General features: G+C 44.5%; 1 protein-coding gene across 5 annotated transcripts; it reads left to right on the top strand.

Moving 5' to 3' along the window:
• Window positions 1-55: 55 nt before the first annotated feature.
• On the top strand, window positions 56-27,663 carry ABTB1 (ankyrin repeat and BTB domain containing 1). 5 transcript variants are annotated; one of them, XM_023935332.2, is made up of 12 exons: window positions 56-286; window positions 1,944-2,006; window positions 3,079-3,134; window positions 4,181-4,325; window positions 6,213-6,372; window positions 7,266-7,311; window positions 8,317-8,433; window positions 13,175-13,290; window positions 18,584-18,682; window positions 19,248-19,415; window positions 22,230-22,430; window positions 24,199-27,663. In XM_023935332.2, the coding sequence occupies exons 1-12, from the start codon at window positions 231-233 to the stop codon at window positions 24,403-24,405; spliced, it is 1,434 nt and encodes a 477-aa protein (XP_023791100.1). In that variant the 5' UTR covers window positions 56-230; the 3' UTR covers window positions 24,406-27,663. The 5 variants fall into 5 exon arrangements, with proteins under 5 accessions (XP_023791100.1, XP_086701980.1, XP_023791104.1 ...); XM_023935335.2 differs by lacking the exon at window positions 56-286 and adding an exon at window positions 289-519; XM_086845853.1 differs by lacking the exon at window positions 56-286 and adding an exon at window positions 299-612.
• The last annotated feature ends 115 nt before the right edge of the window (window positions 27,664-27,778 follow it).

The following is a 27,778-nucleotide window of genomic DNA, read 5'->3' on the forward strand; positions in this document are numbered from 1 at the left end:
CTTGCCCCGCGGCTCCCCGCGCAGCGCAGCGCGGCCGGCCGTTGTTCCTCCGGGCCGCAGGGGGCGCTGCGCGGGGCTCGGGCGGGGCCGGGCGGGCGGTGCCTCCGCCGTGTTTACAGCGCCCGCCGCTCCCGCCCCGCTACCGCTGCCCCTCGGCCCGGCCTGGCCCGCAGCCGCTCCTCCGCACTCCGCGTCAATGCGGCGCCGCCGCCCCGCGGCCTGGCTCGGCCATGGACACCAGCGACCTGTTCACCAGCTGCAAGAAGGGCGACGTGAGCCGCGTGCGGTGAGCCGGGCCGGGGAGCGGGTCCCTCGCACCTGCGTGCGCCTTTAACCGCCCTGGTCACCGGGGCGAGCGGGGCCGGGCCTGCCGGGGCGGCCTGGCCTCGCCGGGACGTGTTTACCTGAAGCTCGTCCCGCCTCACAGGGTGGCCGCGGTGCCGGGGTGCTGAAAGGACAGTTTGTTTCTCGTATATAAATGCAGCTTGTTCGCACGCCGAGGAGCTGGATGTGCACCAGGTCTTTGCCGGGGTGCTTAGGTTCGGGTGAGCTGTGCCTGGTTCCGGAAGGTGTCTGAGTGTCAGACACTCGTGGGTGTGGATGCTGCCTGTGGTAAATGTCCTTGCACAAGGCTCCTCTCCAGCTGCTCCTTCTTTACCGTTGGAAATGCTATTTGCGTTGGTAGGAAGTTGGGTCCCTGGGACGCGATCGTCATGGAAATGTTTAGACGCCTTGTGCTGTAGACTGTAGGAGTATCTCTGAGAAATATGGGGATACTAAAATTTCAGGTCAAGTTTCCTTGCTCATCTCAAAGCAGCACAGCTTAAATGCTGTGATTTCAGATCAGGAGGCAGATGGGCTTTTTGTCTGCAGGGTGAATGCAAGGTCTGGGGTTTACAACAGGCTCTTTTCCTGGTTAATTTTTGTGGTTTGAATCTAAAGCTGTTTGTCACTCTCTTATCCTACTTGATTCTTCCATCTCTTAATGTGTGATATCCCAGATAATCAAATCAACCTCTCTTTGAAGGTGCTTGCTAGTGAAGGGTGTGTATATGGATAAAGTCTGAAGAGCATTGTTATCTGTTGTGTTAGATTAAATCATTGCAAGGTTTACTGTAGAAGAAGGAGTCTGAGGGATGGCCTTATAGAGGTTTAAGATGACCTGTATAGAAGTAATGGTGGAGAAATGGGAGTCTGAGAGTGCTGTCAGAGCAGGAGGGACAAACTGACCACATGGGACTGAGTAGAAAGGAGCTGAGTTGCTTGGTGTGTTGAATGTGGTCAGGGGAACCTGAAGTTTGAGACATCACAGGTGAAGGCAATGAAAGAGAGGACTCATGTGGGTGATAAAAAAACAAAACTTGAGCCAGGCTGTGCAGGAGATTTGTCTGCAAGGCAAAGCCCAGCTTCTAGAGGTGTCAAAGAGGGAGTGTTGGTAGCATTGGATCTAGCCCAAATGTGCAGGACAAGGAAGTGGCGGGATTTAAGTGCAGTCTGGAGTGACACTGGTGTTGTTGCTTTTGTCAGGAGAAGCCCTGAGCAGGATGGGAGTCCAAACTTGGCCTTGTAAAATTGGCTACTTCTTTGTAAACATCCAGGCTGGGAGCATTGCTGGGGAATGTGAAGGTACTGCAGAAGTACTCAGGCTTCTTATGAGGCTGCTGCCCTGTTAGAGATGTGTTTGATTACCCTCTTTCTTTCCCCATGTGCACCACTTAAAACTGACGGAAGCTGCCAGGCCATGCTGTAGAACACCATTCTTTGGGTTGAAGATTTGGCTGATGCCCCACCAGACATAGCTGACAATTCCCCAAGTCCAGTGCAAGATCCTGTCATACCCTTGGAAGTTACTCTATGAACTTGAAGTTACGTCTTCTGAAAGAGGAGAATGTGACTGAGTAGCTGCATGAAGCTATAACTTTGCTCTCTCCCTTTTCTTTCAGATACCTTCTTGAACAGCGAGATGTGGAAATTAATGTCCGTGATAAGTGGGACAGTACACCCCTGTGAGTGCTGCAGCCTGGAGCACTGGCTGGGTGGGGGGTGGGGCCTTCAGAGCTCCTTTACTCTTTCTGCATTTGCAGCCATGAGCACTATTACAAAATGTCTCAGGTTCTGCTTTTGTGGAGCTTTGGCTACATAGTTCTGCTTCTCTTCCCTGTGGGTGCTGTGCTGAATGTGTCTTTGTCTCCCCTTTTGACTGGGGCTTGCTGTAGTCACGCTCACAAGCAGGGTTTTGTGACCAAATTACTTGGATTAAGCACTCTGCTCTTGGCTAAATTAGGCTTTTCCCCCACCAAAGTCTGTAGCATTCTAGCATGTCTTTTCAGGTGAAAGCTTGGCCTAGTAAAATGCCAGGTGACTATGGGATCACAGATTGTCTGGCAGTAGGTAATGAGGAACCCCCTGGAGGGGCTGAGGGATGTGCTGTGAGCTTGTTACCTCCCCACAGTTCCCAAGTACATTTAGACATCTGCAATATATTTAGAGTACAGAGTAACTTCACAAAGTAAAGGTAAACAACCATTTGCCTGCTGCACTGTGTTTTACAGAATTCTCCTAGTTGGTAGGACAATTTGAGGTCCTTGTGAAAATGAATCATGAGAGGCTTAGACTGTGAAAGAGAAAACAAAAGTTGTTGGAGTAGAACTTCAAGGGGTAGATTTGCTGCACATCCAGTGCGGGTGCTGTTCCCTCCTTGACATAGCATGCAGCAGTCAGACTGACAACAGAAGGAGTGTTTTTGAGAATTCAGTGGACTGCTGAGTGCCCATGAAATGATCTCCATTAAAATGAGGATGGATTTGGCAGCTAGTGGTGCAACAGAAGATGCTGAGCCCAGACTGAGACCTTGAGATCTCCTTGCAGTGCCTAGGATTGCTGGGAACAGATCTTGCTTAGTCTGTTCCTGGGATCAGGCTTCTGTGCTGTTTGGTAGCAATTCCTCACTCCTATGAGGAGCTGTCTCCCAAGCTTCTCAGGGATGCTCAGTGCTGTGATCTCTGTGTGGTGATGTGCCAAAACACTGAATTTTGCTTCCTACTGCATCTCTAATTTTCTTTCTCTCGTTATTGTCAGGTATTATGCCTGTCTGTGTGGACATGAGGAGCTTGTACGTTATCTTCTAGCCAATGGTGAGCAAAAGTGCCCTGATATGGGTGCAGTGTCTTTCTCTGGTCCATTGGGATTGTATGTCCTTCTAGCTGTCCCTTGTGGAAACTTCTTCTGTTACAACCAACCATCTGATCAGTGATCTCAGGCTACAGAGGGAGCCCTGCACACACCTTCATGGGCTCTTTTGCAGGCCATTTGCTTGAATTTCCTTCTTGAAATTGCTTGAAATTTCTTGATTTGCTTGAAATATTGAAAATGCACAGAAAGGGAAGCTGTCTGTGCTGGCTCAAGGCAGCATGACTCCCTGAAGTCACAGCTGATGTTTTGTGAGGATGCAGTGGTGTTGGGAATATGCTGATCTAAGAGTTGTATTTCATAGGAAGAATTGTCTGTGTAAAACTGTCTTGTACTCTACTTGTAGCCTGGCTTTGTAAGCAGGACTTAAAGTGAAATGCAAGGGATTTTGTTAGTCTCAAGCAAAGCAAGACCAGTTCTTCAGGCCAAGTGCTTTTGGTTCTCATCACCCAAATCCCCCTAGGTACTGATAGTGTTTTGCCAGAGGAACCAGAGTGCAGAGTCACATCTCAAAAGGTTTGGTTTTCTACTGCATTCCCAGCATCTTAATCAACCACTTGTGTAATTCCAAATAGGAAAATGCAAATGCCCTCCAAATTTCTAGCAATTTCTAACCTAAAGAGATATTTCCTGTCTTATACAAAGCAGAAATACTTTTTAGGAGGAGTTCTTAACAGTCCAAGAAATAATTGCACTCTTTGTACTGTGTGATTTGTCTTCCCAGAACACTACTGGAGCCATGCTGGGAGGCTTTTTACACGGGTCAGTTTGAACAAGTCATGACTTCCTCAGAAAGGATTTGGCTGTGGGAGAGCAGCTTTGGATTGTACACATGTGAGGGAAGCTCAGTTTTTGTCAATATGCTCAGCAGCAGAGGGGACACAGTGAAGCATGTCAGCAGCCAGAAGTCACACTCATTTAGTGACCATTTGGGGACAGTGGAGAAGGAACTAACTCTGCCTGCTGGCATGTACCTGTGGTTGTTTTACAGGAGCAAAGTGTGAGGCAAACACTTTTGATGGAGAACGTTGTTTGTACGGAGCTCTGAGTGATGCCATCCGCCGGCTGCTGAAGGAGTACAAACAAATCACAGCCAAGTGCATGAAGAGAGACTACTACGATGTCTTCCTGCAGCGGTAAGGACATGAGGCATGTACACAGCATCCCATCACCCTTCCTGAGCTCTTCTGCACATTTGAGGTCTCTGTTCAGGGCAGCTTTGAAAGGCAGCTGATCAGTACTCTCTCATTCCTGAGCATGTAGAGCTTCCTAAGGGATGTTCCTCTGTGCCCTAAGGGATGATCTCCAGGTGTGTGTGTGGATAGCCTCCAGTGAGTTTGGTACAGACTCCAGAGTCAGCAGAAAGCTGGTCTGTATAATGCAGAAGCACTAAGTTGTCATCCTTGACTGTCAAACCAAAATCAGATCACTGAAACCACATCAACAATTTAGGATAGTATGTCAACTGAAACTTAAGTTTCAGGCCTGAAGGTACTATAGCTTGAAAGCTGAAATTTTCAACACTGATAAAATGTTTCTCATTTGTCAAACAGAGTACTTAAAGAAGCCTCAGTTCTTTCTTTTAGGTTATTAAAATTCGTTAAGATACTTCTAAAAGTTGCCTGTCCCACATTGTACTAGAGCTTGAGTGGCACCCTAACTTACTCAGGAGTAGAGGAACAGTTTCAAGCTTTTCTTCTTGCTGTTTCTCTGCCTTGGTTACTCTGATGTTACTACAGACTTACTGGTTGTTGGGTTTTTTTCCCTTTTTATTTCCAATTGGACTGACTTACAGATGTTAAAACCTCGTGTTTTTTTTAAATCTTTGAAACTGGAGTGTTAATAAGTCCTCAAAAAATCTGACAGTCTTCCCAGTACTACAGTGTCCTAATTTCTGAAGCTGTAGGAAAAGAGGGGAGGAAGGAAACTCATTTATCTGAGTAAAATCAGATTCTGTGTTCCAGAGAAGTAGAATTTTGCAGTGTGGTTTATTACTGCCCTGGTAACTGTGGCTCAGATGGTGCAGCGTTGAACATACATGAAAGCTAAAATGTGCTGGTTTCTGCTTCTCATTCAAGCAGACTTTTTGTTAAAATTGAAACAAAGATCAACAGCTGGGGGGCAAAAAGTAAAAACCTAATGCTTCTGTTTGATTTGGGGCAAGACACTTAGGAGGAAGGGTGTGCTAGTGGCAAGAGATAGAGATTGACATTCAAGACTCTTAACAACACCTCCGTGTGTGATTCCACACCTTTCTATTCACCAGTCCAGCTCTCTAGAAGGAGCTTGATGCTTGATGTCCACCTGATTTGGCCTCTTAAGGATGTTTGTGAGGATATATATGCAAGGAGTGATGGGCAGTAGAAAACAATGCTGATGGTTGCTGTAAACTCTAGAAGTCACAGTTTTGGTTTTTTCCTTTTTAAGAATGAGGGTGTAGGCATGCAGGTGTAAACAAGGCCCACTCTGATGTGGTCATTGCCTGCATTTCATGCCTGTCACGTCCTTCCTTCTTCTGAGAGTGGGTGACATCAAGCCCTCTCTACTTGTTACACGGTGAAAATGTGCACACTGACAATGTCCAGAGAGCAGGAAAGTTGCATCTTACTTAGTAGCAGGGTAGTTCTTTTTGAAAGTGTGTGATTTTGCAGGGCTTTTTTTTTTTTGACATCTGACAATTTAAAAGCAACATTAACTTTTGAAGATGTGTTTGGGGACAACTAGTTCCACTTTAAAATCTGTCCCCAGTGTTCAGGTGTTCACCTAAGGCAGGAAGATTTTATTCTCCATCCTCCCTGTTGTACTAACAAAACTTCTCTGAATTATGGAAGGGAGTGAGACATCCCAGTCCAGTATGTGAAGTACCAGCCCCCATGCAGGCCTTCCTGCTGGGCATGGAGAGACTGCAATGCTCAGGGGTATTTGTTCATTTAGACCTAATTGTACCATGTTCCCTACTAGCATTACTCCATTCTTTCCTTTCTCATCCTACAGTGAGTTTCCCTTCTGTCTGTTCCTCACAGGCTGTTGGAGCAGGGTTACCAGAGTGACATTGTTTTCATTGTTCATGGCAAATCCTTCTGTGCCCACCGCTGCATCCTCAGCGCTCGCAGCGCCTACTTTGCGGAGATGTTTGAGACCAAGTGGAAGGGGAAAAACATGATAGTGTTGAAGCACCCACTGGTGAGCAAGGCTGTGCTTCCAGTTCTTTCCTTTCTTTTGCTCTTCCTGCTGAGTGGGGGAAAGTGAGTTTGTGGGTTAACTTTCACAGTGAATAGCTCCTGGGGCTCAGAATGACCCTAGTTGAGGAGAAGGGCTTGTGGAGGCACTTTATGCAGTAAAATTGCATCTTTTTCAGATAACAAAAGGCTGCAGATTGCATACCTTCCCTTTGTTCCCTCTGTCATGGACTCAAACATATCTTAATTAATTGCGGTAGCATGTAGCTGTTACCATCTGCCAGCTGTGTCACAACCCCTCTCTGGGATGAGTTGAGTCTATCTAATTCCTGGTGGACAGGTGGTCTGTGGTGAAGACATCACCTCCATAATTGGCCCTAATTGAGTCCCTTTTGTTGCCTTTGCAGCAAGAACTAAATAGGCCATAAGTGCATTCCATCCATTAGGCACCAATACTCTGGCACACGTTTCTGTAACTTGACTCTGGCAGTGCAAATCCTCTTGTGACAAACATAATTCCCATTTCTCAGAACACTACTCTCCTCTCTCTCTGTACAAGAGTGTCTTTCCTCTGGAATTAGGAAGATGTGGAAATGTTTATGATCAGCAAAAAACTGGATTTTGCAGAGCCTGTATTACAACCATGTCTCTCGAGTTCCTTCATTAATCAGGTCCTGTCTCCTGAGGTACCTGAGGGATTAGTATTAGTTGAAACAGTAAGGAACTGTTAAGCCAGGTGGAGTGGCTGACATTAGTTATGTGAGGAGCAAGGAAATTACGTGCAGTGTGTGAGTTCTTACTTAAGGGGTTTTTTTTTCAGTTGTTCAGGATCATTTTTCAAACTTACTGTTGAATTCTTGTCGATTCCAAATGCAACTTTCTCTTGTTTTATTTTAGATTAACCCAGCAGCCTTTGGTGCTCTTCTGCAGTATCTATACACAGGTAAATGACCTTACCCTCTGGTGTTTGTTTACATGGCTGGCACATGTCTGTGCCTCTGCACAGGCTTGCACTCAGAAGTGTTTGGGTGCTTGAGTTGCCAACAAATTCCCTCTGCTGGCAGAAGGGGAGAATGTGAGCAATCACCAGCTCTTCCAAGATGTTTGTACCTTTTGCCAGTTGTTATCTTGCCAGTAATTATACAGTCAATTAAAACCAAAATCAGCTTAGGTTGATTGGCTGGGTGGATTTGGAGATTGTACTTTTAACTTAAGGAAGGAAAATCTATCATCTGGTATAGCAGCTTCCTAAGGTGGTAAAAAGGTGGTAAAAAGCCAGTTTCCCACGTAGGACATTTTCAGTTTAGCAAACCTGAGCAGTGTGTGCCAAATGCTTTGACTACTTTCTAATATTTTTTCTGAACAGAAGTTGATCCTAAACCTTCTATGAAAGTGCCTACTGTTGTATTGTAGGCATGCTAAATGCTGAACTATCTCAGGCCAGGAGGTGGTGCCAGAAATTAACATTGTCTTTAAGGCTCTTCTTTTCCAATAGTGTGTTCAGAAATGTCTCTTTCCACATTTCAAGTGCTTGTGAAGGATCCTGGGAAGAAAACTTGTGGGCCTAAAGTCTATTCTTACCCAAAGGCAGATAATCAATAGTGGCAGTCATGTCTGCTGCTGCTGTGCTGCTGTTTTTTGATTTTCTGAGGGAAGTAGACGTGTTTTGTGTAGGCTGTTTGGTCTTTTAGACTCTTGAATGAAGCTATTAGGGTAAACTCTGGAAAGTGGAAATGTGAATTAAATGCCAAACTGTTACTGATTTAAGTGGTGGGTGGTGGTAGAATACTGTGTCTTAGTTTCTGGGACTGAGTTGGAAGTGGATGCTGAAAAGTGAGGCAGTGTATCTAATTACTAAGTTTCGTATCAAGCCTTCAGACCTTATTTTTGCCATTTTTATACCTAAGTCCTGTGGATTAAGAGAGCTGACTGCATTTCTTCTTGACAGGTCGTCTGGATATTGACGTAGAATATGTCAGTGATTGCAAGAGGTTGGCCAAGCAGTGCCGCCTGCAAGACCTCATCGATGATTTGGAGACCAAATGTAAAAAAGTCTATGAATTTGGTAAGCATTTGACTTGCTGTTGTCTCTGCTGTGCCTGTGTGCCCTTTCAGGGAGAAACAGGAAAGTTTGATGGTGGATGTTTCATGGTGTCCTTGGGGCTTCCAGAAAATTATTCTGTTGTGGAATTTCCAGGTTTGCATGATAGTTTTCAGTCATGGCCTTTCTGCAGGGCAGCTGTAGTGGTTTCTGACACATGCATGTTTATAATTTATATTGAATTTGTAGTATAGCAGCCATGGCAGGAGGACTTTGCTGTGGTTGCCAAACATTCAGTTGAGCATGGTGGAGTATATACTGGCAAGTGCCTTCCAACAGGGATCTTGTTTAAATCCCCAGGAAGATAAATAAATATACAGTTAGTATTTTATATATATTTTATATTTATAAATTTATAAATAAAATAGAAGTATTATATATATATATAAAATAAGTAATTTTCTGCATTTATCTGACCCCTAACCAAAGTAAAATGTTTGATAATTGGCCCAAAATGGATGCAGAGGGAGAAATAACACTTTTTTTAAAAGCAGAGAAGTATTTCTGAAAGCATGTGTATATTAGTAACACATGAATGTGCCAAACCTTAAATGAAACCATCCTTTATTTAAGGACTTTTTGTTATCCAAATAACTTGTGATCTAATCATGACATAAGCCTATTGCATGAAGACCAGCAGCTGGAGTTTATCATTCATCTCCTTAGCTCAAGCTAATGGACACGTGAAGAGCAATCAGAACAGCACAAGTGGTGTTAGTCACGAAGCAGAAAAAATTACCAGATAACAAAACCTTCAGGCTGAAAGCTCCTGATTCTCATTCCATGCTCTGACTTAACTACTTTACTTTAATCAAGTTAATTTTCATCTGAGACTCCAGTCTATAGTTCAAAGTCAATAGCATCTTCCCTGATCTAAAAGGCAGGGGTGTAGCTGTTCCACCTTTTCCTTTTCAATACAAGTTGTGATTATTCAGCCCCCTGAAGTTGCAGGACATAACTGATAGAATACTTCTGGCTCAAGAAATTCCTCATCTGCAAATCACATGGGAAGTATTACCATGTGCAGGTCTCCCTTTACACATGTGCAGTTGTTTGGTGGTGGTGGGGTACAAGATTATCATGGTAAGCTGTTCCCATGCAGACCAGGGTAAAAGTCCTTATGGAAGCTGTGTCTTAGGTCTTACTTTTGCTATGTAAACATGCACCTGAGGAGGTTAGAAATGCATTTCTTGGTATCTACAAAAGCTGCAAAGTATCAGTTTGTATTAAACAAGTGGCTGAGAAAGGGAGTGGTGAAAAAATGTAAAATAAAAGCTACTCAGAAATCACGTAACAAAGTTAACTTGTGTCATCTTTTAAGATCAGAGTAATTCAGTGAGATGCCAGAGATCTGTTTTTTTCCTTTTTATCTTTTTCTCCCAGGATCTAGCTGAGACATTCTACTTTAATTCATTTAGTTGAAATCTCATATTATATTGTGGAAGGAAAAGAAAGTGCTTAAATCTGTGAACTGCAAAAAAGCTGACTTCTTGGTGGGTTTTCAGATGGAAAATAATGAAGTAAAGTTTCAGGTTAGTTGGAAAGCACCACTTGGAATTATAATGGCACTGGACAAATCATTTAACTTCTGTGTTTTTGGGGAGGGAACAGTTCTTTAATTTTGAGGCCTGACAGAAGACTATCAGTGGGTGGTTTAAAGCACTGATAGAAGTACTAGTCTTGATTTTTATTTATGACAGGCTGGATTCAAACAAATAGAAAACTGTTAAAAGTTTGTTTCTTAAATTTCATGTGGAAGCCAGAAAAATTTGATTCTGCAGAAAGACGTATATATAAGAGTTACAGAAGTTAAAAAATTGGAAAGATCTTAGAACACATCATGTCTGGCACTTGACCAAGCATGTCTGTTTCTTTGAGTGTTTGAGGAGCCTCTGCCTGTTCCGAGTGCATGCTGTGGAACAGACATCTGAGTTAGGTCTGCAGAGCAGGGTCATGCGTTGCATCTGTATTATGAAGTTGAAACAAGAAAACAAGATGAACTCAAGCCTCTGCAGCTCCACTGGATAATTGCAGTGTCTGTGATCTCATTATCTAGAGTTAATCAGTATTTCAAAAGCACTTAGTATCTTGGCATGCACAGACAGTAGAACATGAAGATGACCCAGTGCCTTCTGTTGCACCTGAGATATATTTGGGTGTGAATGCTTACCTATTTTCCCCTGTGTGTATATTGTGGCTATAACAAGAAAATATTATTGCAGTGTTTGGAAGACCTCAAACAATTTGTCCACATTAAGACATAATCCTTCCTTTAGAGGTGCCTGTATTAGAAAAGAAATATTCTGCAGTTACTTCAGCAAGTTTTAGGGCAAAAAGGGTGAGAGCAAGGTTTGAGATGCTTATCTTTGTAGTAAAGACACTGGATGTGCAGAATCTGTGGTTGTAGCTAATTATACCATTGGGAAGAAGGTGCATTTGAGTGTGGCATGATTGTGAAGGTTTTGGAGTTTAGTGTGGTTTATTTGCTCTGATGTTCTGTGGTACACTGGCTCAATTTAATCAGAAGACTGCAAAGAAGTACTGAGCAGGAAAACCAAGGCAGGTGATACATTGGTAGGTGATGTTCAGTGCTATACAGATGTGCTAGTCTGGGAAGAAACCCAGTCTCAATCTCAGCTGCAGTTTGGTTACTCCCTTCAGTTCCTTGCATTATTTATGTTGCTTCTTTCAGAAACCCCTCCATTTATCTTTCTTGTGTTCCTCTTCCATGTTCCCTGCTACTAGCTGGCAGCCAGCAGCTTATTCCTATTTCACAACTTTGATTTTTGTTGTCTCTGTTAGGAGAAGGATTTTCCTGTAATACCAAATTCTGTGTCCTTAGATTTGAGACATGAAGTGTCTGAATAGATTTACTTCTCAGAAAAATCACTGTTCTTTTGTGTCACTGGGAAAATGCACAGATGCTCTGTGGATCGCAAGAACTCTTTGTCTTGACTGCTTAAAACTTGCTGAGTCCATTAGCACTTACTGAGCCTGACCTGGTGACTGTTACAATAAGTACTACAGAAATACAAGTGTTCCTCTCTGCCATTTCTAATTGCAAAGTAAGAAATTTTCTTCTCTCATGCTGATGTTGTAAGTGATCAGGGCTTTATGTGAAAATGCACTCACTCTGTTTTGTGTTGGTGCCAGGCCTCCTCTTAGCTTATTTACCCTGGAAGTCATCCATCTGAGGGTAGCATTTTGTGCTAAAAGGGCAGCCTGTCTCCTTGCTGGTGAGCTTTGTGTGTAGCAATCATGATATCTGACTATTTTGTACTGGTAGATTATCCTTCCCTTTCCAGAAATCTTTCTGGGATATGTGGCCTATGGAGAGGTACAGTGGTGGCATATTTGAAGGGTACAGCAGTGATGTGGAGGAGGGGGTGGAGATCTTGTTTTGTGGTACATCGTGGTCTTGTTTCGCCCACGACCCAATGGAGTCATCTGATGGAGCTCATGTAATGCTGTGCAAAATGTCAGGAGAAATGAGGTCTCAAGGTGGCGTGATTCACCTGTGAGGGGTTTTAATGTGGTGAATCATACCTGTCAGAAATTCTTCTGAATGCTTTGGAGTTAACTCTGTGTCTCTCTGTCTCCCAACAGTATTTTAAGGCTTCCTCACCACAACTTTCCATTTTCCAGTGGTGCTCTTTTTTCACATGCTTCCTTTTATGCCAGGGACTCTTGAATGTCTTGCATGCTCCAGTTCTTCCCTCAAACCATGCTGACCTGGGAGCAAACCTCAGGTGGTGAGCTGAGGTGGTGGAGCAAGGTAACCAGCAACAAGAAAGGCTGTGCCCATTGTATCATAGTGGGTCTGCTTTGGGCTGCCACTCATTTGAAGTTAGGGTTGGCTTCCATGGGCTCCACAGCAACTTTGGTCATAGCAAGATCACTAAAGTATGATCATGTGTTTTGCTTTCCCTTTAATGGGCTGTTTTATTGTGTAGGCTGATAAGACAGGAAGACACACTAGGTCTGAAAATGGAAATGAAACAGCTCTGAACAGTCTGTTTGAGCTCTTTGATGGTAGTGATGCTTAGCTCAAGCACATGCAGGAGTCTGGGTACTTTGGGGTCTTTGTGCTTTAGGGATCTATAGATGGAGGGTAGAGGACAGACTCGTACCCGATGAACTTACTGGCTAAACAAGAATAAATCCCTTTGTTCCCTGCAGTGAAATCAGGATGGCATAGCTGAAACGGGAGCCAGTGAAAGCACATGGCAGAGCAGAGAGGCATGGAAGCAGATTAATTTTAAAAGCTCCCCAGCATGGGCTTTACCTTAGGTGACACTGTCAGCTGTAGGGGTGGTTGGGGAAGGCAGTGTGTGAGTGGCTGCTACAGGGATCAGGGCAGCCTGATCCATGGTCCTTAATTGTAATTGATGACATGGATTCCAAACAGCAAATTTGGCTTGAAATATGCTTGTGACAACTTTGTTTCCCACAGTTGATACTCCAGCATAAGGAATTAAGTGGAGGTTCGAGGAGAGAGAAGACATGCATTCCCTTCTAGCTCTGCTCACTGGCTGCACGGAGGGGTGCTGAATGTGTGTGTGCATAGAGGAATTGTGTGTGTTTTGCAGTAAAAGCTGAACAGCAATAATACTCTTTGTCCTGGCGTGTCTTTTATCTAAATGGGAGAGAATGTTTGTAGAGGAATTCAGGCATCTCTGCTCTTTTGTTTTTTTGCTTCTTCCAGTCTCTTCCAAGCCAGGGACCTGTGTGAAAGTGCTGACGATTGAGCCCACAGGTAACTGCCGGCTGCAGGAAGATCTGGCTCTCCTGGCAGACTGCGCCCTGCCAGCTGAACTGCGGGTAGGGAGCACTTCTACTCCTTGGGGGCTCTCTGGGGCTGGGATATCTGCTCGCTTGTGTCTGGTCACACATTCCTGTACACACTTCAGTGCTTGCTTGTTTCTTGGTGCTCCAAATGCTGAAAGGCTTTTATTGCTTGGAAATGCTGTAAAATTGTGTAATGAGGCCATCAGTGCTGGTCTTTCCCCTTGGATACTCTCCCCAGCAGGGATCTTTGTAAATAAAACCCTTTCTATGTGCTTGGTGGGGATTTCCCCATTGAATACAATGGGACAAGGCCCCCACCTCTTCTCTTTGCCATCCTTCTTGAGAATTAGAAATGTTGTAGCAGCAGGCATTGGTACCCAAAGGAATATAGCTGAAAAATGGCTTGCTGGGCTTGCTTGCTAGGAGCTGACACACTGCAATGGAGAGATGCTTCCAAACCCTGAAAATATTTCCAGCAGAAATGTGAGTCCCTCTGAAGAGAATTTAACTTGACTGGCTATTGATCCACTTTTCTTAACTGTCTCTTGTCCCTCAGAAACAGTCCCCAGGCTGATGATGACTATGTTAAAAGACCATCATATTATTAGTTAGGATCACATATGTGGATCTTCTCTCCCATTTGCAGAACAGGATAACTATTAGTTGTCTTCATTCGTTCTGCATCTGGTGTTTTCTGTAATATCAGCAGATTCATTTTGGTCCTATGTATGTCTTTTTTTTTCCTGCTGTCTTATACCAACCACTGTATTTAATAATGTGGACTCATTTTAGGTGGCTGCTGTGCCCAGAGATTGTATAACTGAGTGATTCAGCAAAGTTTTATTGCCTTTTCTCTTTCTGTTCCCTGCCAGATAGACCTGCCTAGTGCAGAGGGTGTGTATGTGTGTTCATGGATAAGATTTCTTACCTTAATAAGCCAATATATTTTGTGCTGGCCTTTTTCAGATCTATTTCACTATAGAGGGAATTTTTTTCTCCATCAAGTTTACAGTGACCAGTTCAGAAATATTTCCTGTGTAACCTGCCTCCTCCAAATAACTACATTTTTTTTGGTGGCTTTCAATATGCTTTTGTGTATGTTTGCAGGCTTGAAAGGGAGGTGATACTATAAGTAAACTTCACATTACCTCTCCAGGAATTAAAAAAAGGATCATGGACCCCAAAATAGTGAGATTTACATATATTTTAAGTCACTTCACAAATAAAAAGAATACTTCCTGTGCAACTGCTTGTTTCCAGACTTTGATGGCATACTCCTATTAAGTTGTTCTTCTAGAGTTTGAAACACTTTCCTTCTTAATTCTTTCGTGTAGAATAGGAGCTGGAAGGAAAGGAGGAAACTTGGAACAATGTAATCATCTGACAGTGCTGTGATTTGTGGTGTTCTTGCTGTGTTCATAGATTGGAATGAAGGCAGCATTAGAATTATTACAGCTGTACAAGTGAACACACACCTGTTCACTAGAGAATTTGTGTGCCATGCAGAAGTGTGGGTTTGTTTAAGCTTGATAGAGTCTAAAAGAGTCCTATTTTTCTCTCTCTAGGTACTTCTTGTTTGTTTTTGTTTGTTTGCCATTTATCTCTTATTCTAATGTTTTCAAATTGTTCTGTGAATTGTGCATCTTTGTTCTGAGACAGAGGCATTGCACATCCTCATTCTTGCAGGGCTTGCTGCCATACAAGGAATAGGATACAAACTATGTAACCTAAAATATGAGGAGCAACGGAGTAGTCACACACAGACATCCATATTCTGAAGAGAAACATACTTTTTTCTTTTTTCCAGCCTATGCAGAGCAAAGTAGGTATTTGGCTTCTGGATAAAAGCCAGCATTTCCAGAATTTGGCAAGAAACATTTTGAGCTACTGCATGTCATGTAATGCCATATTATATGAAATGGGGATGTATTCAGCATTCTGTTTCAGTATAAACAAATAATTTGCATATAGTGTCTTTGATACTTGGATGATGTTTGAAACTTAGTGCATTCTAATTTCATGGTTAGTGATATCTTACACAACTAAAACAGTAATGAATGTTTGATATCTAATTACAGCTCACTGCTATTTTCTAGACTGAGAACAGTGTACTCTTTGAAATATCAAACACATTTATAATTCTGGTACCTTGTTTCTCTTTCCTGTTTGTGCTTGAAAGCCTTTTTTTTTTTTTTTTTTTCCCTTCAGTGTTTCCTTTTACAAGTGTGGTTGTTGTCTCTGTTTTGTTTTAAAGTAGTAATGGCCAGGATTTTTCTGTCCACAACAGCTGCTTCCTCAGTTCGTTGCAATAAAATTTAGCAGTGACAGATTTAAGTAAAATACCATGAAAAGCCAGGCAACTGTAAAAAACCATGTGGCTTCCCACTGTCTGCCTGGTTCTTCGTTTCATGTTTGCCAGGTGACCTCTGAGTTAGACTCCAGGGCTTCCAGTATATTCCACTGTAGACACATGGTTTCCTCATGTCTGTTTTTCAGTTATCAGCTGAGATCTTATGTTCCAAACCAAGGAGAAGTGACACTTAAAAGAATCAGAGTTTGCCATGAAATAAATACTGTTCTTACCATCCATATTGACATGTGGTATGGCTGCAAAAAAGAGACCACTTGCCACTTTGGGGATAAAACTAGATCTTGTAATGCACAGGAAGAACAGTTTGAAACAAGTAGATGGGTTCCATCTTGTCTGTCTGCACCTGTGTACTGTGCTTGTCCATGGCAGTGACTCCTGTGCTTTGCTTTGCCTGTTTGGCAGAGGCAGATGAACTGAAATATTTACAACATGTTTCCAATTTAGGGTTTTTTCTGTATCCAATCCACTTGCATCTGGTTGTGCGCTGCTAATCTTCTCTTGGATCACCAACCCCTGTATTTTGTGTTGTAATTTATTTACAATTTTCTTGCAGAGATAATCTGGCCAAGGTACAAATTGCTGCCACTGATTTGTTTTGTATGTTTTTGCCTCCAGCAACATTTCTATGTAAGGTCTAATAGGAAATTTGTAGCAGTTGGTCTTCCACATGTGATGATGGAGAGTGAGAGGATTCAGACTATTTCTATATGGTGACTGAGTTACTGTGAATGTGTTTGCACCTTGTAGGCTGGACTGTGCTGTGCTCCCTGGTTGACTTTGGCAGCTCTTTGCCTGGACAGAGGCCCATGAAGGAGGTTGTGTGAATAGGGGTGGTGGGAGGAATAAGCCAATATTCTGCAGGAGGAACCTGAAAAGATCAGATTCCTCAAGCATGACAAGGGAAGAGAGTAGAAGTGGTAGAGACTTGAAAGGCAGTAAAAGGGAAAACTCTGCAAAGCCACTCCATGCTGAATAGGAGAACAAAGACATGAACCTGCTTCTGTAGTAGGAATTGAAAATAACCTTGTAAACCTGAGCAGCAAAGTAGGGACCAGGAAAGGCTAGAAGCAGGAAATTTGGCCCAGAGGAATTTATAATTCGGGAGACAAATTCTGAGATAAATAAAATTGCCATATCCATTCCCAGAGGGATGGACTCATTTTAGAGATTTATCTTTGGACAATGAAAGGAGAGCAAAGAAGGGCTGCCATAGGAGATGTGGCATTTATATCAATTAAAATTCCTGTGGCACAGAGTGGTATCTTGTCCAGGTTTGTTTCTAGGTTTGTTTTACCTGTGATGCGCCTGTAAATCTTTAGCCTTCAGATTTGTGTCAGAATTTGTAGGAAAGGACATGGAAGCTGTGGGCACAGGATGGAGAGAACAGCAAGGCAAACAGAGTGGACAGCTGCATCATGATACGGGTGTTTGTAACACATTGCCACAGAGTGAGGATCCCCAGACCATGGACCAAGGACCAGAGCCTTGAAATATGAGACAGGGATATCAGTAAAATAGCAGCCTTGGGAATCTACAAATGGGACAATTTCATCTCATCTTGTTGAGGTGGTGCCCTTTGTGTTGGGGCTGTTACCCTTTGTGTTGCAGCTATGTGAAAAGCAGGTGTTAGGTCAGGTTGGGCAGCATTCCTTGAATTGCTGCATCTCTTGTGGAACAGGAGTTGCCCAGTGGAGCAGGATTGCAGGAGAGAGGTGCTTTGGTGGGCCAGCATTACTGCAACAGCTGTGTGTGCATGATTTGCATCACTGGGCTTCTCCTGTGATTAGGAATCAGAGGCTGCTGAGTGTTGCTGTGGACAAAGAGTGTGGTAGATGGGTCCAGATTGCCATGGTCAGTGGTGGTGTGAGCTTTCGCCAGCTTGGTGCCTTGCCACATCCGAGAACATGTTTTGTGAGAAACCTCACTGAGCCTGGCTGAGAGCTCCCACCCAGTGTGTTTCAGTCTGTGCCTTTGTTTAGCTCAGCAGGGAGGGGTCATCTGGCTCCTCAGGAGAGCTGGAAGTCAGGTTGGAGGCAGGTGGGTTGGAAATGGACAGTCTGGTATTGTGAGTCCAATCCTTATTGTCAGCCCAGGGTTTTCCTGGGTGCAAATTTGAGATGTAATTTTCCAGAATGGAGGACAGCAGGAATAAACTGCTTATCCTAGGTACCTCAGGGACATATTTGTGGAAAGCAAGAACCAGGGAAAACTTTAGTTTGCAGTGATTATCTGGGTTACATGACTGTAAATAATTTTTTTTTTTCTTTTTCTTTTTGTTATTGCAATTGAATTACACTGTATATAGAATAAGGTGAAAGGGAAAATATTTGGAAGTGTCATGTTAAAATAACATAAGGCAAACAGGGTTTTTTTTTTTTTGGTGTATGCTGTCATTGTTGGCATGTGGGATTGGGTGGAGGTGTGTTGTTAAAATAATTCACTTGAGTATTAATACCACAACAGCACTATGTTTGGCTGCAAATCAAATAAAAAGTCCAAAATGTGCTCTAGCAATGTTGGATTATTCAAGTGAGACAATAATTGTAGCCAAACCATTCCAAACTGGTGTATACATGGATGTAATCTATACATTATGTACCCAGTAAAAGACTGGTCCTAAGCTCCATTGTGCTTACTGTTGCATGAAACTTTACCTAATTATCTGCCTTGTTAGATGGCAGAGAAACACTTTCCAAAGGTGTATGGAGAGTCAGGAAATTACCATGGGTAAAGGAGGCAGCTGCAACTTGTACCAGGAGTATTTCTTATCAGAAGTGCAAGTTCTTCATTTCCTGACATTGGAATCTGTGTTCAGAGCATCTCTGGTGCTCCGCACTGTGCTGAGAGAATAGAGGGATGGCATTTTCTGGGAAAACATAGGAGTCTGAACTAGGGACCCTGAGCATGTTTAAAGCAGGAATGTTAAAGGAAGGGTTTTCTGGTTTCTCTTCCTAGGTTGGTTTTGGTGAGTTGCCGTTTGACAGCACGGACAACTTCAACAGCTGTCCCGATGTGTGCTTCCGGGTGGAAGATTACAACTTCTTGTGCCATAAGGTATGTGCTTGTGCTGTACTTCCTTCTCCTCCCTTTTTGCCATGAATCTAGTCTACTTCTGTCCCTCTCTCCTCCTATGCTGGATACACTCTGCAGAAGCAGCATTAATTCAGCTGGAAAACTGCATTTAAAGCATTTAACAAGGCACAAAGCCTGCCTTTCTTGCAGAGGTGTGGAGATCAATTTGTAATTTCAGCTACAGCATTCACAGCTGCAAAATCTGCTGCTGCTGGCCTATGAGTTCAGTGTCTGGAGAGAGGAATGTTTGAGAGATGAACAGCAGTAAGAATGAATTTTGAGCTCCAGCCTCAACTCAAGGTCCTGCCCTAGTGCCATGCTAATTTTGAATCTCTTGAGTTTAATGTGTTTGTGGTTCTGAGGGTAGGCATGGATAGAATAAAGTCTAGAAAAATATTGGAGATACAGATTCAAAATGTAGGGAAAATCAAAGTTACAGAGTCTGAACTTCTGAAATATCTTTGAGCTGCTCTGGCTCTGATTGGTAGTGCCCTTTGGTGTGGTGCAGTGAGCAATATGTCAGTTTTGGTTTTTCATTCCCCTTCAGGCATTTTTCTGTGGTCGCAGTGATTATTTCAAAGCCCTCCTTGAAGATCATTTCAGTGAGAGTGAGGAGCTACAGACACAGCCCAGTATTCCTGTGGTGACTCTGCATAACATCTCAGAAGACATCTTCATTCGCATCCTCTACTACATCTACAGTGATGACACAGAGGTGAGGCCACCTGAGCTCTGAAGCGTTTTCAGCAGTGTTTTTCTAAATCTGGAGTAGGGTGTGTGTGTATATTCTTAAATTTTACTGACCTGCTCTGCTACTTCACTTTTGTCTCAGGTATCCACATACTGGGATGTGCTGTTAGCCAGGCAGGGTTGTAGTTCATATTCATGATGTTCAGGAAGAAAATCCCTAGTCTTTTATCCCACAGTAAAAATCTGGAGATGAGGTTGCATGCTGTTTATTGACATGATAAATACATGGCTTTGCAGCTTTTCCTCTTGGGCTCTGTGGAAAGGTAAGGGAAGCATCTACCAGTAGATGGCAGATTGAACACATTTGGAGACCTGGATAGGTTGAGAGATTCTGCTTATGTACTCTTGGCATCGTAGCCTACTTTTCCATTTGTAGCAAGTCGTTATTTCCACTGTTTATTACTGAGGTGGGCAAAGATGCCACTGGGAGACCAGTGCCTTGCTGTGCTCACTATCACAAGCAGTAACAAAATAGCCCTAACCCACTCAGTTTTCAGCCTAATGGACGATGCAGTAAATCCCAGCGTTTAATTAGCTTCCTGCTTTGGTTTTGTGGCAAATGCTTTCAGCAGGTCTCGCTGCAAGATCCCAGAACACATTCTGGAATCAGAGCAGTGACTGGAGATGCTGATGCACCTGCCAGTGTCACTTCCCCCAAGCAGTGTTTGTGCTCTGAGTTAGGTGCCACATACAGAGAATGCACACAGCTGTGACCTTGTTTCTGCTGATCTGTTCACCTCCAGGTAGCAGTGAGGAGAGATGTGTTTGGTAGGCAGCAAGGGCAGGATTGCTACTGGTATGCCAGAGAGCTGATCCTTCACTTGCCTGCACTCTTCCCTCAGCCACTTGCTGACAGGGCAGGCAGAGAGGGAAAGAAGCTGCTTGAAGATCCTCCTGACCGTGTTCCCTTGCACTTCTCCAGTCTGCCTGCTCTCGTCATGATGACTCACAGGAAGGATGTTTCCCAAGCAGCTATTCCTTTCCAAAGGGTACCTCAGCTGCTCTGTCTGGGCTTGGGTCAGGAGGACAGACCAACAACAGTGTGTAGGAGTTAAAAAGATCTTACTCATATGTTTCCTGTGCAGAATGGTGCATAGCTTGGGTTTCAAACCGAGCAGCCAAGATGTGAGCTCCTGCAGAGAGTTCACCTGTCATGAGAAACTAGCAGAAAAAATGGTCAGGAAGACAGGAATATAGCTCAAGATCCACATGTACGTGTGGAGTGTTCTCCCTGTACTGTGTTTCTCCAGCCAAGTATCAGCATTCTCAGTTCTGTGTTTTTCTTTGCAGAGGGTTTATGGTGTCTCTCTGCCATGCAGTAGTGGCTGCGTTTGCAGTTAGGGGGAAGAGTGTGTGCAGAAGACATAAAGGGTTCCAGACACAAAGACAAGTTGCTGATCAGAATACTTGTGTAGGCTGGAGGGCAGTTCTCAGAGGAGCGTTTGCCAGGTTTGTCCTTAATGAAGCAGTTGGGAGCTGCAGCCATCAGTACTGCTGGCTCAAACACCTCCAGCTCCTGAGGTTGCCACAGTTTATGAAGGGACAAAGCAGCACTTCATTAATAACCCCAAGAGCTTTTTTTACCCCATGTGCATACATAGCCACGTGGCATGGCTCTCCTACATCTTGTGTTCTTCTGCCCAGCTGCTGCAGGGTGTTGCACAGCTGGGTCACTTGCTGGGAGCTGTCTCTCCAAACACAGGTGCAGACAGCTGTTGGGGAAGAAAAAATTCAGCTGTTTGCAGTTGTCAAAGTGAACAGCCACACGTATAGATGTGCACAGCAGTGTGTTTGCTGCTCAGTAGTTATCAGGAGAGTGGGCCAGGCTGCACCAGTTACCATTTCTCCATCCAGATCAGCTGCTTTGTCTCTAAATGCAAAGGCCCTTGCCTCCTCCACAGCCAGGGCATGCAGTGTCCTGCAGATCCATTGTTAAAATGGATGTGGGTAACTGCAATTCACATTAGCAGGAACAGAAAGAGACTCTAGGTCCAGGTTAGTAACACAGATGGCTGACAAAAATAGGATTTGCCTGGCCAGGGGGAAGAGGCTGAATGAAGCTGGAGGTGGTGTCTCCAACTTTATCTACAGGTTTTTTTTATCAGATTACTTGCAAGTAGCCAAGAGGGAAATGAGAAGGTGGTTCTCTTGCTTAAGAGCCTTTAAATGTTGAAGGCCATTCACAACAGTTTAAGTTTGGGCATCTGGTCCATTAATTTAGTCCATTCTGAAAGCATGTTAGAGCTCCACTAGTATTTGATGTGCAAAGTATCTTCTTACCCAGTTGGTCCTCGCTTACAGTTTATTTTGTTTTCAATTTTCTGTCCTTGAGTGTACCCCCTGTGCCAGGGAGGTTGTGCTGGCTCTTAAGAGAATTTTCCATATTTTCCACAAAATGCGAGTCCAGCAATATAAAATGGAAGGCAAAATGTGGGGACAAGGTTCTCTGTCCTGCCAGCCTCTTCTGTTTGTCTCTTGGAAGTATGTCTGGTAAAAGCGACCTGCCACTGTCACACTGAACGTTTTTTAGCAGCCAGGTGCACTTGGGTGTTTTAGCACTGCCCTGTGCTTAGCTAGAGGGGTTACCTGCAGCATGAGAATCTCCCTGCTGCACTTCAAATTCCTCTGTGGTAACTGAGGGGGAGATGCAGCTTGAAGGACAGAGCTCCTGTCTGTCCATAGCCAGCACTTGTCCAGTAATGGGCCAAACAGCACATGAGCTTGCCAGTGACAAGCAGTGTGCTTAGGACTGGGCAGTAACTCCCCTCTGCCCTGCCAGCTGTCTCCAGAGAACGCCTATGACGTGCTGTGTGTGGCAGACATGTACCTGCTGCCCGGGCTCAAGCGCCTCTGTGGCAGGACCTTGGCACAAATCCTCGACGAGGACAACATCATCAGCATCTGGAGGATTGCAAAGCTGTTCCAGCTGACCCGACTGGAGGACCAGTGCACAGAGTACATGGCCAAGATCATTGAGAAGGTACTGAAACACTCCCCATGGAAGTGACCACGTGTGCCTGAATATCTGAGCCGCAGAGACAACAGATTGAATGGTTGTACTTTGGTCTGTAGTTAATGGTTGTGCTCTCTGGATGAATGTGCTTCTGGAAAATGAGCAGTACTTAAGTAGCAACGCACATGGTGAGTTAGGACAGAGGAGGAGGAGTGTGGCAGTATCTGATGTCACCACAACAAGCCAGATTTTGGTCCCTGGCTAGCACATCCCTGTGGAATGTGGGGGTGAAAAAGTTGCCCAAAAAATTTTGCAAGTACCAGGGGCAGGTGATTTCCACTGAACTTTCAGTCACTGTGCCCAAGCAGCCATGGTGTTGCCTGAATACACTAGCTGCAGCCTGGAGAAGCCAAAGGGGTGTGCAGGGGAGATCTGTGCAGGAAATGTTTTTTGGTGTCTTCTGGGGGAAATTCTTTCTGGCATAATGCTCTAGATAGGAGAAATCACTGTGACCTCTAATCTTCTCCAGGATGACAAATCAAATAGTAGGGTTTTGCTCAGTGGGTAATTTGCTGTCAAACAGCAAGAGGGAATGAATTTAACACTGAAGTTTTCCTTATGGGGTTCAATTTAAGTGTTAACCTGAGTGATTATAGCTTAGTCTCAGGACTCTTGGAAGAAGTTGCCATATGGAAAGATAAACTAGAATCTATGCAGGGTTTTTATGCTGAGACAGATCTTTATAAATGGTTTGTGCAGTTCACATGGGAATGTAACATTTTCACCTGCAGCTTGAAAGGTGTGAAATTATTTTTGTCATGAGAAAACAATGAAGGAAATTGTTCTGGGGCTGTTACTTTGTTCAGTGTATAGCTTGGGAATGACAGACACATCAGTGTGTATCCAGATTCTGGGTTCTGAAAAAGGATTTAAAAGATACTGAATATCCCAAGTAGAAACCAGAGTAGGGCTTTGCCTGTGAGTTCCTTGTTCTCAAGCTTGAGTGGGAGTCCTTGAACCCAGTGCTGGCAATGTATTTTCTTAAGGGTGTTGGCACAGACAGAGCCACTCCAGCTGATGTTCAGACATCAGTGGTTGCCAGCATCCTGTGGAGATGCACTGATGGCAGCAGGGAGAGATTTTGGCAATGTGGTAGCAGAGCAGAGCTCAGGAACCTGCTGTGTCCAGGCACAGTTCAATAGTGTAGACAGATGGAAGCTGCCTCTCACCCCTCATCACACCACAAGTTCCTGGGGAACCGGATGCAGAATCATTCATGGGTGACCCAATTCTGTCAGGTTGAGTGCAGAGCAGAGCAGCTGCTCTGCTGGTGGTGGTGGGGCTGAATCAAAGGAGGATAGTCATTTGTGGCTCACAGCTCTGAAATGGGCACAAGCACCCACTGGCTTCTTTGCTAGAAGACATTGCCCAAAAGTGTCTGGCAGCAGCTCCTGGTTCCTGCTGGGGAGCCTTTTTTGGGGGAATATGGTGTGTGTGCATGTGCTGCAGTACCAGAACCAGGGATGCTTAATTACAGGGAGTTACAGGGCAGTGTTGGAGGTGCAGATTGTCTTCAGTTGAGACTGTTTATTGTTGGAGTGTTACTGTTTCCTTTGGATGGATGGCAGGATGCATCTCCAAGTGGTGTCTTTAGGAGGATTTGGGCCTCTGCATACTCTAGCTTTCCTTTCTTTCCTGTGGGATCCTTTAACAGTGTCTGAGACCATTATCCCAACCCTTTGCATCTCTTTACCTGTCTTGTCTTCCTAATGGTTCTCTTGTCCTTCTGGTCCAGCTGGTGGAGTTGGAGGAGTTTGCAGCTGCTGTGAAGGAGAACGCAGAGGCCGTGGAGGAGCGGCAGGAGACTGACTCCATCCCTCTGGTTGATGACATCCGCTTCCACATCACCAGCAATGTGCAGACTTACAGTGCCATTGAGGAAGCCAACCAGAAACTTGAAGCTCTAGAAAACCTTCTGGCCAGTATAGGGCTTGAGTGCTGATGTGTGCAACCCCTGCCTGTCATATGCAGCCTGCACAGCCCTCACTGTGTTGGCTCAGAGTGCAAGAACATCTGAGTCTGAATGTCCTGCTTCCCATTCTTTGTCTTCCTTCCCATCCACCTTCAGGCATGGTTTCCTTTTAATTTATTTGTGTCTGGACATTTGCATTTCTGGTTTGTGTTTGGTTTTACTTTGTTTCTCCTTTCAGAAGTAGCTCCCAAAGCTCAGCCTAAGTCAGTAGCTACTCCTTTGTTCAATACACTGTGAGGAGGAGACTGTTGGGAATGGTGAGGGAGCTGTTCTGGGGACTTCCTGCTGCCTGGGGTTAGAACCCATCCCATTCTGTGGTTCAGTAACACACTTCCAAAACTGGCTTATGCCAGAATATTTGTTGAATTACCAGCAGCAGGGGAAGAAAACTGGATTAAAGTCTTAATAAGTATATATGGGAAAGGAGGTCAGCACTGTCACTGGCAGAACTGGGCAGTGCTTCCCTAACAGGGGCACAGAGATATTTGGCTATGTGGAAGGCACTGTCTTCTCCTGCTATTTTAGTACTTAGATGGAAGAAAACAAGAAAAGTGATTACCAGGTCTTCCCTAGATTTTCATTGCTTTGAAGTGCTCAGAATTTAAAAGCTTCACTTTCTGAACAAGCATCTTTGGGAATACAGCAGAGACCAGAATCCTTGCATTCTTAGAAAGCAGTAGCTTTCAATGCACAAAAGAAGGGAGAGCAGCCCTCTTTAAGAGGGGAAGTAAATACCTTCTTCTTGGAAACAGCACTTTTCCCTTTATTTTTGTCCATTGTGGTCGGGCAAGGCTGACTTGCTGGTGGGTCTGGGAAGAGGGATCACTGGAAATCTTTTTTAAAAGGAAAGAGGCCTTTTGGGTCTCTCACAGGGCTGCTGTCCCACTCTATGACCTTTTGGCTTTGCTCAGCCTTGAGTGTTGTAGCTTCATTGTTCTCCAGGAAATTCACTGTTTGTACTAATGAATGTTTTTGAATCCGTATTCTGCAGTAGATCATGTTATCTTGTGTTGTCTGTCTGGATTCTTAATGAGGGTCATGGTGTTCCTTCTCCTTGGCACTAATCAGCAGGTGATAGCCCTGCCTAAAGCTGGCCTTGCCAAATGGGGTGCCCTTGGAACTGTCTGTCTCTGGAATGGTGTGTTGGGAAGAGTCTCGGGTTGCCAGGGTGTGCTTTCCCATGCTGTGCTTTGGGAGGGAGAAGAGGCATTGAGTAAAGCACATGATGATCCTGCACAGGCACTGGGCTGCCATGACCACCTCATACAATCATTTTGGTCACTTCCTGAGGCAAGAGCTTGAAGTATACTGTGCCAGGTGTGCTTTTATTAGGTGATGTGGGAACTGAGCAAGGATCCCCTGCAGCTTCAGGGTGTTGTTTTCTGCAGTGGTGGTGGTACCTCGCATAGCTAAAAGGTTCGGAGATCAGGGGTTTGGCAGGGACTTCCTTCAGGTGTGAATGTATTGGGAGGATGGGTTTTTCTGCTTTGCTGATCTCACCAGGTGAGACTGATACCCCACAGCAAGTGAGAGCTGCAGCCTCACTGCCTGTACCTGTCGTGCACTGAAGCTGTCAGCAGATATGTGGGCAGGCTCTGGGCACCACCTGCACTAAGCAGGCTGCACTCAACAGTGCCAGAGGGGACTCTGGGCTTTGGCCACTGTGCTTGGGGAAAGCCAGACTTCTGGCAAAATCATGTGTCAGGACTGAGTTGCACTTAACAGAAGCTGGGGATAGAGCTGGGGTGCGGGGAGCAGGGGTGAGGTTCATTGATATAATTAAACCCCAGATGCTTGTGCACTTTGTCATCTGTGTTTAAGTGGTGTCTCTGGGGCAGGGGATGGTGGTGGCAGGGCTATTCAAGCAGTGTGTGTTTCAATTCTGTTTGAAAACCCTTATGAAGAAGTGCAAGGACTTGTGGTTTGTTTTCTGCAGTCATGTTAGGGTGAGGGTGGAGGATGTCCCACCATGTGCACAGGAGTGTGCATGGAAGCAGGAAGCAGCAGGACTTCTGTTTGGGACAGTGACATGGAGAGGAGCTGTGCATTTCTTGTGTGATTTGTGCAATGTACCCCCATGTCCACCTCTAAGCTCAGTGTGTCTTTGATAGGACCACCAAAGAGCCCAGCACTACTGATGAAGCTATCTCCATGTACTAGGGGAGGGTGAGGGGCTATCGAAGAAGCTTTACTATGAAGTCCCATATGTTTTGGAGAAAGAAGAGTGAAAGGAGAACTGCTTGTTTTCTTGCTGAGTGGAGTGTCAGGCTCATGAAAATCTGCTACAGAAACTGGCAGCTTAACTCAGCTAGTTCAGTTCCCCTATGCTTCTCCTCAGTATATGGCTGAAGATAGCACTGAACATAAGCAGGATGTTTCGTTTATCACATCTCTTCTCCTCCTCCAGCAGAAATTCCACTTCTGACATCTTGGCTTTCCACAACAGTGGTTGTGACAGCTCACAAGGCTTGCACAGAGCCACCAGAGAACAGGATGTGTGGCCTTTGCCTTCTGTTTGCACTGAGCGAGATGCAGAAGCAGGATTCTCAAGGAATGTGCTAATGCTTTTCTCTGCAGATGCCTCAGCTGCTAAAGCAAATGGACACTGGCAGTGGGCAAAGCAGGAGGAAGGCAGAGGAGGAGCAGCAGTGCTGGGAAGCATTTTCCATATGGCTGCTCTTGAATAATTCCATTCCTACATCCTTAAACGTGGAGCAAGTGAGGCTGCAGTTGTACATGTGGGAGAAAAGGTCAGCGTGGCCTTTTGATCTGCCTCCCCAGCAGTGCAAGTCCACGTGGGCTTCCAAGCAAATGTCTCATCTGTCTGTGTGCACTTAGTGGTCACATCTGTGAGGCCTGTCAGATTGTCCAATTACTGGGGATCCTTTAATGCCCCCCCACCATCCCTTTTGGCAAAATCGGGCTATCCAAAAGCATGCATAAGTAGATGGTCAGCATGCGGGCAAGGTCTCTAATTAAGATAAGCCAGGACAAAACTTAGATTTGAATTCACTTTATTCTTGCTGCAAATAATTTTATCACAAAATAAAAACCTTCTGATTTTTCTTCTGTTGCCGGTGTCCTTTTTGTGTTTTGTTGCCTCTGTCCTTTTTATTTACTACTAGCCACTTGCCGAATCAAGAAGATTGTAAAATTTACTAGAGCGACATTATATTTAAGAAGAAACGTGTAAGCATGTGTGCAACAATAAAATAGTTTATTTCACTATATCTGCTCCAGCTGTGGTCTCTTTGTTACTGACTGACAAGATCAGTGTGGCTTTTGTGAAAGGGCTCTGTGGGCTCCTTCATTTTCCCTTATGCAGGCCAAGGACTGGTTCTGC

Source organism: Cyanistes caeruleus, chromosome 11 (genome assembly GCF_971803275.1).
Source record: "Cyanistes caeruleus chromosome 11, bCyaCae1.hap1.1, whole genome shotgun sequence".
In the NCBI taxonomy this organism is placed as follows: Eukaryota; Metazoa; Chordata; class Aves; order Passeriformes; family Paridae; genus Cyanistes; species Cyanistes caeruleus.

Excerpts from the sequence above, each read along its gene's own strand:
- ABTB1 (XM_023935332.2), top strand. The coding sequence starts at position 231 with ATGGACACCAGCGACCTGTTCACCAGCTGCAAGAAGGGCGACGTGAGC. Across the intron at positions 3,135-4,180 it reads ACGTTATCTTCTAGCCAATG|GAGCAAAGTGTGAGGCAAAC; the intron begins GTGAGCAAAAGT and ends GTTGTTTTACAG. Across the intron at positions 4,326-6,212 it reads TACGATGTCTTCCTGCAGCG|GCTGTTGGAGCAGGGTTACC; the intron begins GTAAGGACATGA and ends TGTTCCTCACAG.